Source organism: Neodiprion pinetum, chromosome 4, assembly GCF_021155775.2.
Source record: "Neodiprion pinetum isolate iyNeoPine1 chromosome 4, iyNeoPine1.2, whole genome shotgun sequence".
NCBI lineage: Eukaryota > Metazoa > Arthropoda > Insecta > Hymenoptera > Diprionidae > Neodiprion > Neodiprion pinetum.
In genome coordinates this window covers 40,638,965-40,657,216 of record NC_060235.2, presented here as the reverse complement: position 1 = coordinate 40,657,216, position 18,252 = coordinate 40,638,965, and the positions used below count along the sequence as shown (strand labels likewise).

General features: G+C 37.7%; 1 protein-coding gene across 6 annotated transcripts in view; it reads left to right on the top strand.

Annotated features, from left to right (window-relative positions):
- The window catches only part of LOC124217434 (growth factor receptor-bound protein 14), a 299,568-nt gene that overhangs the window by 36,741 nt on the left and 244,575 nt on the right, over window positions 1–18,252 (top strand). Inside the window, exons 1-2 of one of the 6 annotated variants that reach the window (XM_046623002.2) lie at window positions 7,714–8,275; window positions 15,018–15,479. The exons of the other annotated variants lie outside the window; for them this stretch is intronic. Coding sequence (XP_046478958.1) covers window positions 15,416–15,479 — 64 coding nt within the window. The 5' untranslated portion in view covers window positions 7,714–8,275; window positions 15,018–15,415. Of the gene's footprint in view, window positions 1–7,713; window positions 8,276–15,017; window positions 15,480–18,252 lie in introns of those variants that run through there. 6 annotated transcript variants of the gene reach the window in all.

Genomic DNA, 18,252 nt, shown 5'->3' with positions numbered 1-18,252 from the left:
GTCTTAGCTCAGTATGAATCGTTAAGATAACCTCACTAACTTCAATATGATTTTTTCTTCGTGCTCCACGGATACATATGTAGGTCTTACACGTATTTAAAGTAATAATGACGAAAAATAATCGATTATCAATTATCGATTATTTTTACACACAATCGGTTTTTGTTTTTTACTCCCAAGAACGATGCAACACAATATCAATTAATGTGATTGGAGTATCAATTATTACCTATGTATTACTTACCAATTACTTATTTGATATAACAAGTGAAAGATTAATGAATATTTTCACCTGAAATTGAAAAATATTTTCAATAAAACTGTAAATCATCAGAATCCTTTTCCGCAATTAAAAATACGTACTAAAATTTACGAAATTTTGGTTTCATACGCGCCGTTTCAAAAAAATACAAAATAATCGATTAATCGATTAATTCTTACCAATTCAATCGAGTCGTGTTCGATTATTTTTAGCTTAGCGACAATCGCTAATTTTCAAGCACGGAAGTACTTAAGCCCTAGACTAAACTTCCAGCAAACGTAATTAAAGCTCTCGACTCTTACAGCTGCAGAAGTGTGGTGGGGCGTCTTATCGCCAAATCAACGATTCCCATGTAATTCATTCTCATGGTAGTCAGGCTTAACATTACAGCCCTGCTGGTCATTAATGTGATATATTACACTTCTGTTTTATATCCACAATATAATGTTACATGGGCATAAATATGCGAAAAAGTTTAGTGGCCATATATTGATTGCGGTCGGAAGGCATACGATTCTTTCCGTAATTATCGCATCCTTTATTTACTTTCTTAATTTCTTCAATTAAGTTATATATATATATATATATATATGTATAAAAACACAAGCTGACAGAGCGTGATAACGAGAGCGAGGGACGAGGGTCTCTTACGGGAGAGAAAGGGTGCGAGGGAGAGAGAGAGAGAGAGAATGGCGCAACTTTTGGGAGAAAAACGCGTCACACTTGACCCAGATCTCTGTACCTGTACCGTACATACATACCTACCTATATACTCACCGATAACGCGTGTTTATCGCACGTGCAAAGCGTTGATGTTTGAAACGGACAGAAAACACCATGTGAACAAGGGGGGAAAAGAGCAACGTTTGAAAAAAAAAAAAAAAATAAATAAAAAAAATAAAAAAGTAACAATTACACGGTTTCGTACCCACTTTCTCTCCCACCGTATGTGTATGTAAAAGGTATCGTGTCACGAGCAGGCGCGTAATTACAGGTGTACACGTTTCAACCGCCAATTTTTTCCCCCCTCGATATTTTGCGTTTTTTTTTTTTTTTTTTTTGTTGTTTTTTTTATTTTCTTTCATCGTTTTTCTCTTGTTCGGTCTCTTTTTATTTTTTACACTTCGATTCAAACAGTGTTATTTGAAATAATCGGTAGATGATTGTATACACTGCTGTAGGAATAATATTCTCTCTCTGTGTTGTATGTTGTTAAGTATGGTGGACCAATTGAACGAATTCGATACCAATAAGTACGAAGCTAATAAATATGGTGTATTACCACGGGATGTTTGTTGCGGAATTTTCTTGGCAGGCATACAAATCGTATATATACAGAATTGATATTCGTTTACAGAAATTCAAGTTTTGAAATAATCATCGAAGCAAATGCAGTGGTAAAAAAGATTTACTAGAAAACGGGGTGGTGTTTTTTTTTTTTTTTCAATTGTTTACGTAGAATTTATACAGGAATCAAAGTTGTATAACCTTATAGGCGCGTTTGGCGAATTTTGCAATGAAATGGAAAATTAATTTTCGCTAAATAAAATACAGAATGTATTGTATAATGATGCAAAAAAAAATTTTGTTTAAATTTTGTATAGTTTAAAGTCAATAAATAATACAAGCTCGTGAAAATTTTATTTAAACTCGTGCGAATTTTTATACTTTGAGATCATAAAAATTAATACAAATTTTATATTAGAATAAGAAAATTTTCCCTGACTTTCCACGGCCGGGTTCAAGTTTTGCACTAATGTACGTTTATGATCGGAAAAAAATTGCGATAGCGTTTTTCGTCATGTACTTTTGCACAAAAAATTGTAAAACCAATCTGAGACATTGAAGTAGAATCTTGATCGAGATATCACGGAATCCTCCATACGTAAACGTATATGCATGTATACCAATACTTAATTCCAACCAAATTTTCACAAGCGATGCAAAATTATCGGATACAGACTCTCCTCGTTAGGGAAGAAAAAAAATTCCTACTTAATTGTATTACAAAAACATGCACTAAGAGAAGATTTCAAAAATCCCGTTTACTTTTCTTCGAAAAATGTGTTTTTTTTTTTTTTTTTCCATCATTTTAGAAAGAAAGTACATATGGCAAAACCAAAGTTTTCAAACCTGAAACTAAAAATTGAAAGAGAGCAGGAAAAAAATTAATTTTATCGCCAATCAAAATGTCACGTACACCCTTTTCCGATACTTCTCAATTTCGCTACCCAGCCAAGAACATCCTCCACGTACGTACGTACGTACCTTGGCGTAATAATATAACCGAAATTGGAAACGCCCTGCAAAAGGCTGCGTCGAGGCTTCTCACCGGCGCGGCGGCAAGAGACCCATGCTGCATTGTTATTTGTTATCATGGCATCCTTGTCGGGAGGTCTCGGCGTGGACGTCTATCGATCGTACACAGAGCCCTGCCACCTCCCCCACCCCGTTTCCCGTTGCGCGCCACCGGCACAGACCTCCTCGATGCAGTTGCGCGTCGTGCGCAGACGGTAAAAATCGGTACCCACGTGGCGCAGGCGTGGGTTTGTTATTCGTCCGTCCTTCTTCATCCGTCTCCCCTCCCCTCCTCCCTCCCCCCCCCCCCCCCCCCCCCCGTCGCCCTCGCCCTCCCGACGCTATATTCCCTTCGCCCCCTTTCACGCGTTCTATTCTTACCACCGAGCCGCACACTCCGATTCTCGCGTAACGCAACATGCCGCGTGCGCGCATGTGTGCGTTGCGTGTTGCGTGCCGCGTTGTGCTTCGGGTACGGCGTAGGGGGCGAACGACGCCCGCAGCCTCCCCCCCCCCCCCCTCCCCCCCCTGCTCTTCGTCAACCAACATTGCCCCTCTACTCGTCTCTTCGACGCATCCCCACCCCTCGCGTTGTTCTGCATTTATTGAACGAATCCACCTACCTACCTACCTACCTACCTACCTACCTACCTGCCTACCTACCTACCCGCATACCTATCCTATCTACGTCTGCAGTCTACCTTTCGGCCCTTCCCTTCCCTTCCCTTCCCACCCTTCCCCCTCCCCGCCGACCCTCGGTCCCTTTCTTTTTATCTTTCCCATCTTTCCTTTTCTCCTTGAGCCGTCGCTGCGTCGCTGCGGGACGAAGATGCGTGAGCCGCGTGTCCGTTGGAACATTTCGTGGGAGAAAGAAAGGAGAGGGGAGGACGACGACTTCTCCTGTACTGAAAGACGCCCTGCATCTTACCTCGCCTCATCTTACTTTACTTTACTTTACCTTGTCTCGTCTGGCCTTGTCTCGCCTTATAACCTCGCCCTGTTGGCCTCGACGATTTTGCCGCCGTTTTCTACCTGCGACGCATTCTTGCAGCGACGTTACCAGACGAATATCTTCTCCGGTGAAACGATGACTCTATCAACGAAGGTTTCCGGTTTCTCAATGTAATGTTTATAATATATGTGCATTGTACAACTAGATTACGATATCGTTTATGATATTCATTGTCGAATTTTGTTGCTGCGTTACGTGTGTATATTTCTAAAGAAGGGTTTTCATCAACTATTCCCCTTTCAGCCACCACCTCTCATCGTGCAACCAACTACTTGTCGTTCTTTTAAAAATTTTGTCTACTTCTTTTATTTTCAACTTTAAGAAAAACGTTGTGAAATTTTCAAGTAAAACGGATAAATTTTGTTACATTTGTTTAATGCTCATTCAAGTATGCCGTTTTTTATTTATCATACGAGTATGGTGATCCCGAATCAGATGAAAAGCTTCGACGACGGCTAATAATTCGTGCAACTTGTGCAGGTTTTTTTTTGTTTTTTTTTTCTTTTCCTTTAAATTTCGAAATTTCGAAGCAAAACTTACACGCATACCTACGTATAGTAACGATATAAAAATTGTTTCAATCCAATCAAGCATATACCCATTCACATGGGTGTTCCGTGCAGTGCCTGAAACATTTCAATTACGTGTCCACTTGGAACAATAATGTGTAACACGTACTTACCTAATAACCTGTCGACGATTACGATCTACATCCGTTTATCGTGGCATTATGTGGCAAACGTTGTAAAGGCACGTTACCCGCCTATCTATTAAATACCATACCTATAGGTATGCATGTATTTGCCTGCATTAGTCACGCGACAGCAGTGAAGTATATAGGTTGTAAAAATACAAGTGATAAAAAAAATTGTTTCTTTTTTCAAACGCAAAGAGAGACAAGAAGAGAATAGAAAGACGAAACGATAAAACACTAGTGATATAACTTCTTACGTCGAATTACAGGTATTGAAAAAATTTGTCCATTATTGCCGGTTAAATACAAATACAGCGATTGGGTTACAGAAGCGTGTTACATGGAAAAATTTACAAACAGTAGGGTGGTTCATGTTTTAACGTTTCTTTTCTTTTCCATTTTTTTTTTTTTCTTTCAAATATTACAACAATTAGCAGCAACGTCTGAATATTTTCCCACCTCCTCCAGTTCCTACAATTTTTTATTGTATTTTTTTTCCTTCTCAGTATTTGTCTAAAATTATGTCGACCGGCAGGTTAATCGTGGTTTTGAAACTATTTGGCAAATGTAAAGATCGTACTGCGTATTTGATAATAATATATACCCGTTCGCGATCGGGTTACAGCGGCATGTTAGACCGGCAAGTAAGCGTATACATAGTTCCAAATTCGTCGCCGCGACGCAAAAGCGCGGGGAATCGATCCGACAAGCTCCCGTAGCGCGTGAGGAGGCGGTGGCGGAGGTGGGGGTGGATATCTCGTCGCTCGGCTGGGTGACGTCACGTGACGTCACGCCCGCGCGTAGTTCCGTCGTCGACGTTGCCGTAAGCGACCTACGCCACGCTGAGATAGCTTGTTGGCGGGAGAGATGCTCGCTGTTCCTCTCTACCAAACAATAAGTTGCCGCTGCTTCGTGTGACGTAGGTGTAAGAACAACGTAGCTCGAGGTTACGTAGGTACTTCAACTAAATTTCCTTCATCTTACACGTAACGCGTTTCTGTTGCGTACTTCGCACGTCTGTGCGCTTGTTTCCTTCTCTCTCGCTGTATCAGCCGATTCGCAAACACCGCGTAGTTGTTAAATCGTACGAGCCTTTGATCACCGTCACCTAATAATGTAGGCATATAATGCGATGATAGAGAAATCATCGATGTGTTATGGAATTAATTTGTACCGGTATTTCGATTTGACTGGATATTCTCGGTTTTATACGTGTAATATTAGTTCCTATTTTTCAACTTCCGTGTATATTTCTTCTTTTTATTTACGGAGATTCTAGACCATTCGATAAAGGCGATTATGTAGATTGTCCCATAACTGTGAGTTGAGAATTTTTGATTCATTGTTTATAAATTAACCGTAATAGGCAGAGATTGTTGTTACGTTGTTGTAAAAGAATACATCTAAAAATGGCTTGGATGCTTGTAGTTGATAACAATGATTGTGATGTTTTACATGCATGATCGAAGAACAGTTTTTACCGCGTGACAAAATCCTATGATTAACGAACACTTCGAAACTGTAATACCAGTTATTACATATTATAGTTCGACGAAGTAAAAGAAAAACAAAGCAGATTACATCAAATGAATTTCCTGTTTGTAGCTAGATAAAATCGCTGATTATACGATTGTACAGGCCTACGTTACACGTGTACGGTAACTTCGTTGCGCAGTTATATACTGTTATCCGTGATTAACGTACTTTGCAAACTGATCAAACACCAATTAGATCGTTACTCAAAAGATGCCTGTAATCAAACATTCTAATCGATACGAAGCAATAATTCAATGTTTTGTAAGCTGTCAAGAATCACGCGCTGTGCGTAAAGTTTTTGGAAAGTTTCGACCGAACTTTTCAATTTTTGTTTTATTCTGCAAGTTTATCGAGAATAGATTACATAATAGTTAGTAGCGTTATTGTAACGATGCACGTTGTGAAAAAGCGTTATTTCGTAACTTGTTGAATTGTTGAAATTATTTGAAATTCAGCAAACCATGATGTAACAAGATTTCATATTTTGAGAAGCTGGCTACTTCAAAGTCGATCTAAAATTGGAAAATAGAATGCAACTTTGAAAAGGATTGAATTTTTCAAAATATCTCGTGTGTTTTTCATCCACGGTTAATTGAATTTCAGACAATCCCAAAGCTGCTGACTAAAGACGATTTTTCCAAACTCGCTTTGTTTATACAATAACGCTACTAACTTTGAAATCATAATATTAAGCGAAGTCTGTTTTGTATTTTTATCTGAAATGTTAATTTTCATTGTCTTGTCTTGAAGTTTCTATGGCAGGTTCTCATATATTCAAGTACAAACAGATACATTATTTATCATTTCCGAGCCATAGAAAAGACTATAAATTTCGAATTCTCCACAACCTGATGTACTGTAATGAAACAGCACATTGGAACCTTCATATTTTGAATGACAGAAACACCCTTAAGATTTACAACAGAATCTGTGATCCGGAGGGTCTAAACACCCTCTGTGCAACTGCTTCGATTCAAATTATCCCAGAACAGACCCTCGAAAAAAGACAAATTATTTAACAAATTGATAACACGTTGCAATTATTAACCTTTTACCCTGTCACACGGAATCTTTCCTACCCGCCTGACGTTTTTTCACCTATTGTATTTCGTAAACCACAAGGCGCCCAGTTTTCTTCCAAATAAACAATTAAGTGAACAAACTATCGAATCTCAAACAACACACCTCAAAGAACACTCGTGAATTTTTTCATCATTTTCGAAGTCACTCAAAGTCACCAAAAATAAGGTTAAAAAGCAAAACACCCCACAGAACGTGACAAATCGAATCAATCGAAATTCGCGATCGACCGATCGACGGCGCAGCCCTAACTTATCCTACGAGCAAACTCGTACTTTGACCCGTCGATGCGGTCGTCGAGAGGGGGGGGGATACGTACGTACTACGAAAGAAATATAGTGCCGATATAGTAGTACGTAGTACACGGCAGTACTACCCGTCGCAAGTCAGACACTCGGTATAGGTATAGTGGTGGTACGATGGAGCGAAATCCCTGGTCGTCTATATAGTCGCGAGACGCAAAAGTCGCGTCTGTATGAAAGACGTGCGTGGCGAGGGGGGAGGGCGGGGGGGGGGGGGGGGGAGAGGATCGAGCCTCCGTGCGGATGCGCGTCGGTGCGACGTCAGTGGCCGCCGAAAGCATATCGTGCGTATCGTCGAGTCGCGTCGTTGCGCCGACGCACGAACCGCGTCGAGGCGGCGCGGGGTGGGGGGGGGGAGGGGCGACGCTGGAGGCGGCTGCGGCGGCAGCAGGGGGGGAGGGGTGACAACAGTGAGAGAGAGAGAGAGAGTGAGAGACGAGCGAGAGGGTGATCGAGAAACGTCGAGGGAGGGGCGAAGGACCCGCGTCCGTTGCGGCGGTAGTACTACGCGAGGATCCACGAGATAACCACGCGTGATCGGTCGACGCTTGTAAGGCTGTACGTTTGTATTCACTGCGCTCGTTAGTTTCCTCCTTCTTTAGTTCGTCCGAGTCGTAGTGATTCACGCCAGTTTCACAGACCATTCATCGCTGTACTGGCTTATTACGTTTCTTATTCTTCTTCTTTTCGTCGCCTCGCTTTTTTTCCCTCATCCGTCGATCCGGGCTACTACGCGAGTCTGCGCTTTTTAGTTACCCTACGTTGGATTGGATTGGATTGATTGTGAGACTAGTTGCGAGAACGATTCCATTCGATTCGGTTCGATTCCGTTTTCTATACGCGGTTTTATAAATCGGCACTGCGCATCGGCATTGCCTCGTCGGTTTTTTCTCGCGTTTGTTCGTTTGTTTACGTTTCAACTCGATCAGTGACGGTGTGTTTTTACAATATCTTTATGTGGGTGGGTGTGTGTGTGGTTTAGTGTGTTTAGTGTTTGGGTGGATGTCGTGGGTTTTTTTTCATTCGACCAGTGCAAAGGCCAACTTCGGGTCTATCGTTTATTACATTGTTTGTTCGTTTACTCGGAACTAGTGAGTATATGTTTCGAGTCACATGTATGTACCATTTAGCACCCTTATTTGCCTTATTTCGGAATTTACCGAACTGAAGTATGTACGCAGTTAGCGTCTCTCTGCGCTTCGCATCGAACGATATCTGTTCAAGTGCTTGAACGTCGCAGCTACCCAAATTTCTCTACACTGAGAGAAAAAAGTCGTTGAATCAACTAATTGCGCCTTCGCGGGCTGTGGAACGAATATACATTTGAGTCAATTCAAGATGTGTTGGTCTATCAAAATGTTTATCAGCTCTATCTATTTTTTTTTTTTCCGTATTAGACCGTTTTTCTCTCAGTGTATCTTCTGTTTTCTTTCGGTCATATTACGCAGTAGCGTCTTCAACTGGCTACACTGAGTGCGCACCGTTCTAGTTTATTCTACGATTTCGCTTTTGCTGTTGGTTGAAAACTGGGGAATTCGATCTCTCAATCAGTGCAGCCGGTTGAAAACAAAAGACAGACGGAAATCAGTCGTTGACGGTGAATTTTCTATGTCGATAAAACAGAGGGTGGCGGGATTAAGAGGAGAAGAGAGAAATTAACGAGATAGCTGAGCGCAGGATCGGTAAGATTTTGGCGATTCGTTGATTCACGTTTGATTTCGTATCCGCGGCGCGGAATATTCATCATACCTGTTTCAAAATTCTTAATATAATTTTTGTGTTTCTTAACGAAACGTGAAACGCGGCGTCGCGGGCGGCGGGCGTGAGAAGTGATACGCTTGAAGTTCGTCGCAGGTCATTAAGCGCGACACGCGTTATCGAATCTTGATGCTTCGCGTGAAACAGCGCGCCGTTTAAACGAAGCTTTGAGAGGATGCCCTAGTCAATTTCAACGTTTTACGTATATCTTCAGATATCGAAGTTCGCGTGTTTGAAACTCGAAAAGAGGCTGAACAGTGAATAAAAACACTCTGATGCGTTTTCATTTGGTGCAGGAATGACGAAATTGCACGAATTTACTCTACTTATTATACTATGAGGCTGTTAAGCCCTTTTTCGCATTTAAGATATTTAGAGATATATACGTCAATGTCGAAACTTCCAGCAGCAATCGTGGATTCGTAATTCGATGATTTCATTCACCACGAAGAGTGATCATAATAACGATTAAAGCGCGTCGATTGATATTCTTGAAGCGGATAAACGATAAATAAATAAAGTTATGATCAAATATATGCCGCTGCTAAATTCAGACCATATGTATAAATAATGTATATGTATAACGTATAAACTGTATGACCAAATATGACTCACGTGTGTTTGTTTTTTCGCTTGCGGTTCAAAACTTGGAAGGGTAAATATTGCGAATGGTCGATATGTCGAAATTTCAAACAACGTGAGAAAATAAAATAACGAAAGATGAATGGTTCGAAATATTGTTTCAATTTCGGAAGTAGTCAATTTACTCAGTGACACTTTTATTTTCGCGTGTTTGAAATTTCTTTATATCGGTCATTCGCGATATTAATCCTTCCAAGTTTCGACCCTCACCCGTTTTTTCAAACAGCTATCGTGTCTTTTTAACGCTTTCGAGTTATCATTTCAGAGTATTTGAATTCCGCATTCCGTTTTCGCTCTTCTACGCAACAAATACCTATGACTTAGGATTTTCTCATTTTAAGGTTAAGATCTCGAAACAACAAACTTGATTATTCCAATTGAAATATAGAACCGTGTTTGCGCGTCTCTTGTACATACAACTAATTTTTAAACACGAACGTCTGCTGTATAAATCGTCGAATCGAAAATTTAGTAACTTCTTCTTTTTCTACCTTATGGCTATCTCCAGAAAGGAATGCGCCAAAGTACTCGGCTCTTATCACCGTCTGATCAACTGTTACACCACAAGTTATTCAAAATCCCATCGCTTGAATTTACCGTCTCTCGCGGTGGAAATTGACGGTTTCTACGCAGTCAATTCCGAATAATAACTCTTCCCCATTTTTCTCTCTCTTCGAGACAATGACGAATCGTGACTCTGATGACGAAAGTTAGTCGCATCCGCATCACTCTCTATCTCTCTCTCTCTCTCTTCATCTCTCTTTCCAGTTCCTTTCTCTCTTATCTCTTTTCTTTTTTCTTACCTGCTATTCTCATGTATACGTAACGTAAATCTTCGTCTCGAAACTCGACTCGGCGATGCTTGACGATTCGTAATAAGCGATGCGTTATATTTTAAGAAATTGGAATGCGTGATCGTGTTTTTTTTTTTTTTTTTTTCAAGATCCCATACCAAATAGTGATGTAACGAATTTTCCCACATTTCTTGACATTCGCGTTCCAATATTTTGTGAATGTGAATGTTACAGATACTTCGTATTTTTGTTATGAAAATTGCGAGAATAATACTAAATTAGACAAAAAAAAAAATATCAGTTTGATAATGAAATTTTATTATAAAAGTTTGTCTTGACGTTTGAACCAAACTCTAACCTCAAAATTAATTTATTTCCGTTATCAATTCGTCGTTAAATGATCAAACAAACAATCGGCTTGGTTCGGATTAGATCGATAACTTCCGGAATAAGATGCAAACGGCGCTAATGCGTTCCTACAACTTGCATGGTGTGTCTGTCGGTCAATCAATTGTCAAATCTTAGGCACAGAGATATGGCGCCAGATTTGAAAATGTATATTCGCATTCGCAATCGCGTATACTTGAAAGTTTACATTCGTTACATCGCTGATGCTGAATAATTTTGTTCCATCTGATTTGAAAAATAAAAAAAAAATAACCATCTCCGACTTCGTTCGTTATTATATTTCTTCTGCGAATTAATTATTTAACAATCGGATTAAACCGAAGAGAAGTTTTAATTATTCTCTATACAATACATATCACAACGTCATTGTGCACGAAATATTAAAATTATTCATTAAAATCAGTAAGAAATTTTTCAATTCGATGAAATTATTAGGCAATCAATCGACTCAACCTTTCAATCATTTTTCCAATTAATCTTTGATTTTTATCGAGTTACTAATATTTTTCAAAACATTTTACTCGGTTCTCGCGTTCATCCTTTTTGCGGTCCGAAGAGGAGATGAGAGTAAAAATGTAGCATGAAAAACGATGAATTTCTAATCCGAGTGATCATTAATCTCATCACTTCTGTTATACATGCATGTAGGTACGTATACGTTTGCAATTATCGTGAGAGGAGCCGCGTGGCTTGAAACTGGTCGAATTAAGAGCGACGAGAGGAAGAGAGAGAGGGAGGGCGGGAGGGAGGGAGGGAGGGTGAGAAAACGAAGGAGACGGAGGCAGCCACCCAGGTGGTTGTTTCAACAACTACTTAATCGAGATCTCTCTCGAGTTACGGTGTCAAGTGCAGCACGAAACGACAACCTTTGCATACCTACCCAACAATCGTGTATATACATGATATACCCGTTTGCGATATCGAATAGATGCGATTTCGTCCGGGGCAGGGGAAAAAACAAATTGCCCTCTTGATTTTTTTTTTTAAATATTAACCCTTTCCTTAACCTGCTTTCGTACTGTTTGGTATCGGTATTGCAAGTTTATCGATATTCATTAATGAACAACCTGCGATTATCGACGTTCCCTAATTATCTGAGCTCTTCAAATTGTTGATTGATAAAAAGCTTGTTATTTTTTTTTTTTTTTTATTTTGTTGTTACCCGCATCTCTTCTCGCCTACTACATATCGTCGAGGAATCGTCACAATTTCCCGGGAATCAATTCTCCGATTCCATCATCATCACCGATAATCAGTGCGTTTGTCGATGATTATTATTATTCTCGGCTCTTTTTCTTGTTTTTTTTTTTTTTTTTTTTATTCTCCCACTCTAGTCCCGTCCAATATTGCAGATTGTTTTAACCGACCAAAATACGTAACCCCCGTTGTATTTATATACAACGGTACGAGGTATAAAACCGTGTGGTGTAAAATCGATGCGAAAAAAAACAGGCATCTGTACGATGAGCTTGAACGGGGGGAAAGAATAGCGAAAAAAGAACGATATAATCCCATATAAAACCAAATAAACTTGCGGAATTTGTTGAGACGATGAGAAAGAGGACCTCTTTTTTCCTCTTCCCCCTCCCCCTCTGGTCGTTGCCATTTATTGTTAAACACGATATCGTGCTGCTGCTGTTGCGCGTCAAGAACAACTCCAGCAGGCAAAAAAAAAAAAAAAAAAAAAAAAACGAAAAAAAATCGTAATCCTTGTAACCTAGGAATGTACATATATTATTATACATATGATAATGAGCAGGATGAGGACAGGTTAGCAAATACGTCTGAATTAACCGCACGGGTTTCCTCTCACCTGACGTATACTTATGTTGTATAATAATTGACCGTTTTTTTTATTTTTTATTTTTTTTTTTTTTTTTTTTTTCAACTTGTTCTTCTGTGTTTTGGATACTGGACTATGAAAACTTGCTGCAATTTCGATTGTTTTCAAATTTCGTATTGACAGGATTTTGAACCGTTATATATATATAAATAATATATATCTGTCAGTATATTGAAAAAAAAAGTAGAATTTTTCTTGCTTTTTTGATTAATTTTTATCACCGACTTGAAGATATTATATTATATATACTCCATGTCCGAATTACGCGGTAAAATCACAGATGTATTATTATTATTTATGTTAAAAAATTGCTCTGACAATTCTTTCTTCATCGAATGCCGTGTATGTACGTACGTGGTGGAAATATTACTGTTTTACTTATTTATTTTTAATTATAAGCTTTGCGATGACGATTATTCATTGACGTAATTATAAATAACACGTACGACAGAATTAGAAAATAAATAGGAAGTGGAAAAATAAGAAGAAGAAGCTGCCGATGTCAGTGTTGTATACTTTTCTCGGTCACCGCCGCTTTCGTTACTCTACAATTATTCGCGTAATTCGCATAATTTATTTCACCGTTGTGTTCACGCATTTATGTATACAAAGCCGACGTGATTACTGCACGCGTTATCTATTACGCTTCTTATAAATGTGTAACAACACACGCCGTTTAGTCTATTAAACAACACGCTGTGGGTACGCAAATTTTCAGTGTGTCGATACAAAGCCGATACACAAAACCGAACAACGTAAGACTTTGCTATTGCGTATAATATTAATAATAACAATAATATTATATGTACAACTACATTTATGCACAATGAGATGTGTAGTTAAAACTAGTACATTAAGTAATTTTACACACTTATATATATATATATATAAACAAATTTATCATCTCGTAATTTTTTTTCCGTTCCCTCCCATCTCGGAGTATAAGAGAGCACAACATCACAAGTTTTTTTATTTATTTATTTATTTATTTATTTATTTATTTCTCATATTCTTTTGTTTCCTTTTTCCGAATGCAACCATAACGGGATGCAATTAGGATAAAGCAAACGGCGTTCTTATCGACCCCTCGTTACATTACAATGATATTATTTGTAAGAAACAAACCGCGAAACAAATCAATTTCTACATCGTTTCGATTTTTTTTTTTTCCTCATCCCTGACGTCGAATTTGTAATATAATATGCAGTGATCAAAGTGCGGTAATTATTGCCAAGTCGCTCGATTCTCGAGAATATGTGACAATTTTTGGTTGTTGATTTTTCTCATTCCTAAATCCCTCACCACCTATACATGTACATAGGTATGTACAATTTACACGTGAGATTTTCGGAAGGAAATCTTCCAATTTAACTTATTCATGTGTATTAAAATAAACATCATACGATGGTAAATTTTATATTACACCCTCAACGTATCGTAAATGTAATATATAAATATGCAAAGACGTATCTATGTAATACCGAATGGAGGGGGGGGGGGGGGGGTGTGTGTCAAGATTGTCGAATCGCTATATATATATATACATTTATATATAATAATGACGCATTTTCTCTGTTCATATTTTTATGATTGAATCATCGCGTTTGGGACTTATTAGTCATTTGCGCACGCATAAATGATGCGTAGATACATATTTTACACACACGTATAATACGCATAGCGTGTTAATAGGACGTATATCTAGGTATGCCATCTAAGTATATCTGATGATAATAATTACGCCGCGTTTCACACGTGAAAAATCTCTCTCTCTCTCTCTCTCGATAGATTGTAGATGCGTAGATAGCGCTAAAGATAACGGGTAAAAAAACACGCGTTTGCGACACTATCGTCATAAACGCCATGTGACTCCGAAAAATTAAAAAAAAAACCATCAGAAGTAACAGAAATTTGAACGACGAAAATCGCGGGGAAATAAAAATTTGAAATATTTAATAATTTTCCAAGGACACAGCGCGAATCTTTTTCCTTCTCTCTACTTCTCTCTGTAAAATCGAATAAATACAAATGATTACACCGGGAAATTTTCTTCCTTCATTTAATACGTCGCAGTTATTTTTCGAAATTTTTTATACGCACACCCTTTATCCGATTATAATTATTGTTTGACCGAATATTATTATTTAAATAATAGACGATGTAGACGCGTACGAATGAAACGCAAGACTGGATGTATTTGTGTATTGAACTTACTTTGTGAAAGCCTCGTTTGTTTTTTTTTTTTTTTTTTTTCTACACCAGCCCTCCTATTCAGATGATATTCTATATTTGTAAGAAACAATGGCGGATGTGTTAAAATTGTTATTAATATGATACGAAACGCTTGTGGTTCAGGTGTAATAATCTTTTACTTTCTCTTTCGACAAGGATTACGCAATAACTTATCGCCGTTTTAGCGGATTATTGAAAAACAAACAAACAAACATATAAATTATCAAATCCACGAAATATATATATATATAAACAGGTATATAATAACGTGTGTGTGCAATCGTAAACAATTGTGTTTCACCAGTTTGTAATTTGTGTAAAAAATTTGCAATTGTAATATCAATAAAAAATGAATATAAAGACAATATAAAAAAAAAAAAACTGTTTTGTGAAATCGCGTGTGTTTCGTGAAGTTATTCGTCATTGTGTGCTGTCGCATACACCGTTTAATGAATATTAAACAAAACTACAATACTTAACGTTATAATACAAGAACTCTGGAAATAATATTTAAATCTCATTCGCACGTCTTCGTCATAAATCCAAGCTCAATCATGGAGTACAAACTGCTGTCGAACAACGAGTACGATAACAACAACCGCTACCCAACTCACGATCGTAAGTTTCGATTTTTATTATTATTATTATTATTATTATAGTGTTTCATATTTATTAATAGCAATAACGCATTTATTTACTTTTCATAAACTATATGCATACGTTTCGCTTCTCTGATTTTTCTTCCGCAATTTTCTTTACTCACCTAATTTCGAACTTTGAAATATTTAATACAACGTACATGAGCGTGTGATTGAAAAGGATTTAAAAAAAAAAAAAAAAATTACGTAAGCTAAAACAGAGGACATTTTTTATTGCAAACGATTAGGTCCTGAATCTGCAGTAAAAAATTCTGTAATTTATTCTTTGCTCACGTTATTTTTTTTTTTTTCTTTTACCCCTACAATTCTCTCCGTTGATTTCTTCGTTTTCTCTAGTCCACTGACTTATGCAAAAAAATAAGAACAAAAAAACTTGTTTTCAATTGGCATGAATTCGTAATGCCGTCTGTGTAGCTATGTAGTTTAACAATGAGCAATATTAATATAAATTACAGTATATAGTAAGTAATAATACTATGGAATAGAAGATCCGTCGGAGCGTTGCTTTAAGGTCGTATGGCAGTCCTACCTTTACCGATCGAGCAAACTCACCCTTTTTGTTTTTATATTAAATGAACAAACGAACGAAAAAGGTTTCGAATTTCGACGGTGCATCGCTATTTCGTAGCGGAATTTAGGAAAGTTACCAATATCACGAAATTCGTCAAAAAAATGTGTGGTTTTTTCAACGCGTGTTACTATTCTCACATTTCCCGCCTTTCAGGAGCCAAAAAGTCCATTACTGGGTTACTTTTCGCAATTCCGGAAATAATGAGGAGCAAAATGAGCAATCGTGAGACTATTTTCATGCAATATTGAGGTCGCTAGACGAAAACTAGGAATTAAAATGATTTCGTAAATAAAAGATGCTCTCACGATCACCTGACGATCAGAAATCAGACATTTTTTTAACGTTTTTCGTCATATGAATAACTTTCATCAATTTCGTTACAAAATAGCGATACACCGTCAAAATCTGAACCCTTTGCGTTCATTTGTTTATTTAATACAGGTAAAAAAAGGTTAATTTGCTCGGTCGGTAAAGGTAGGAGTACCGCATACCCTTAAACGGTTATTTAAGAAAAGGCGGCTTGGCATCACTTCAAAATCAATCTTTCCGCCGCACGGCATGTTTTCCTATGCTGCTCATAATCTTACTGCTGCTGCTGCATCAGCATTCGACAGAATTTTACTTCTCTTATTTCTGTGTAACACGTTGATCGCGATTTTGCGGCTGGCTGCTTCGTGTTCCCCGCTCTGCAGTTATTTATATTATTATTCATCTTTATGCAATATACTCACTACGTTGAGTAGATTTTTTTTCTGACGACTTGACGAAAATTACACGTTTCGCTTATTTATTTATCCGCTAGGAAACATTATATGCTTATAATGGAAAGACTGAGGGAGCTTGGATTGAAAGAAAATAGGATTAGAAATTGTCACAGTCGCTTCAAATATTTTTCATCGTCCATTTTTTCTCTCATAAATTTGCTTTCTCTTATTCGCTGAAAGATCAGTAAAATGTCGACTTTTCATTTGGAAATTCTTTTTTTTTTTACATAAGAAGAAGAAAAAAAAAAATGAATAGTAGATTGTTTCGATTTAAACTCTCCGAAATTAGTATATAATATAATAGGATGATTTTTGTTGAGAAAACTTATTTTTCAGACGTCCACAGAGACATAATTTTTTGTTTCTTCAATAATTAATTATCGTTAATTGAGGTCAGTATTAGTGTTCGAGTGAGAATTCTTGGAGAAGAACAAATTTCCGAATAAAAATTGAATACGCTGAGAGTGAAATTGAAAATCAACATACATATTTACTAAATTTTTAACATCATTTTAAACCGATCTGAAGTTAACATTCTATATCCAAGCTCTCTCGCTTGCAGTTTTAAATGAAAAAAAAAGGAACAATTATTTCTTCTCGTCACCCGTTTGCGAATGTTATTATAATTTACAAATGTGTATAATAAATTGTAAAAAAAAAAAAAAAATACAGTCTTCGTTGCGAGTTACCATTTTGTAATAATAAAATGAACGAAGAAATAGTATTTTAATTTTTAACTGGTTAGTAATTTCACCTCAACGTTTAAACATCACAATCTTACGGTCTATAATCGTAATCGCATAAGTTACAATTCATTTATATCCTCGCCTATAAGGATTATTGTATACGTAGATTGACCGTAGAATCTAACCTTAAAATACCGCGGGGATAATGAGTTGTTAGAATTACACGTATTCTAAGGTTAGATTCGACGGTCACGGATCATGTTGCGTTTATTGACATTGAATTAGTTTCGCGCTCGGCCGACTGTGGCGCTGCAGGTTTCTCAGTGTCGCCAACGTGACTGTCTAGTGTAAAAAATTAGCCGTCTCAGATTTATCGTCCCCAAGTGTACCTAAGCCTTACGCTTTACCATTATGCATTATATGTGCGTAGAGGAAAGATTGCCGGCTAAAAGCAAAGAAGAGGGGGAGGCGGAGTGTTGGAGCGTAAAACGTGCAAATAGAAACATCGCAGGTGGTCGTCTACGCCTACGTCCCTAAGTCTATTCTCGTATCTTCACCGTTACAGAGATCGTTGAAGGAAAAACAAGTAAATAGCGCGTGCATAATTTATCTGCGACGAGTTGACGATGATTACTAATTATAATTTACATTGTTGTCCAACTCTGGAGTTGTTTTTTTTTTTAATTCCATTATTTTGCCGTCTTTTGTTAG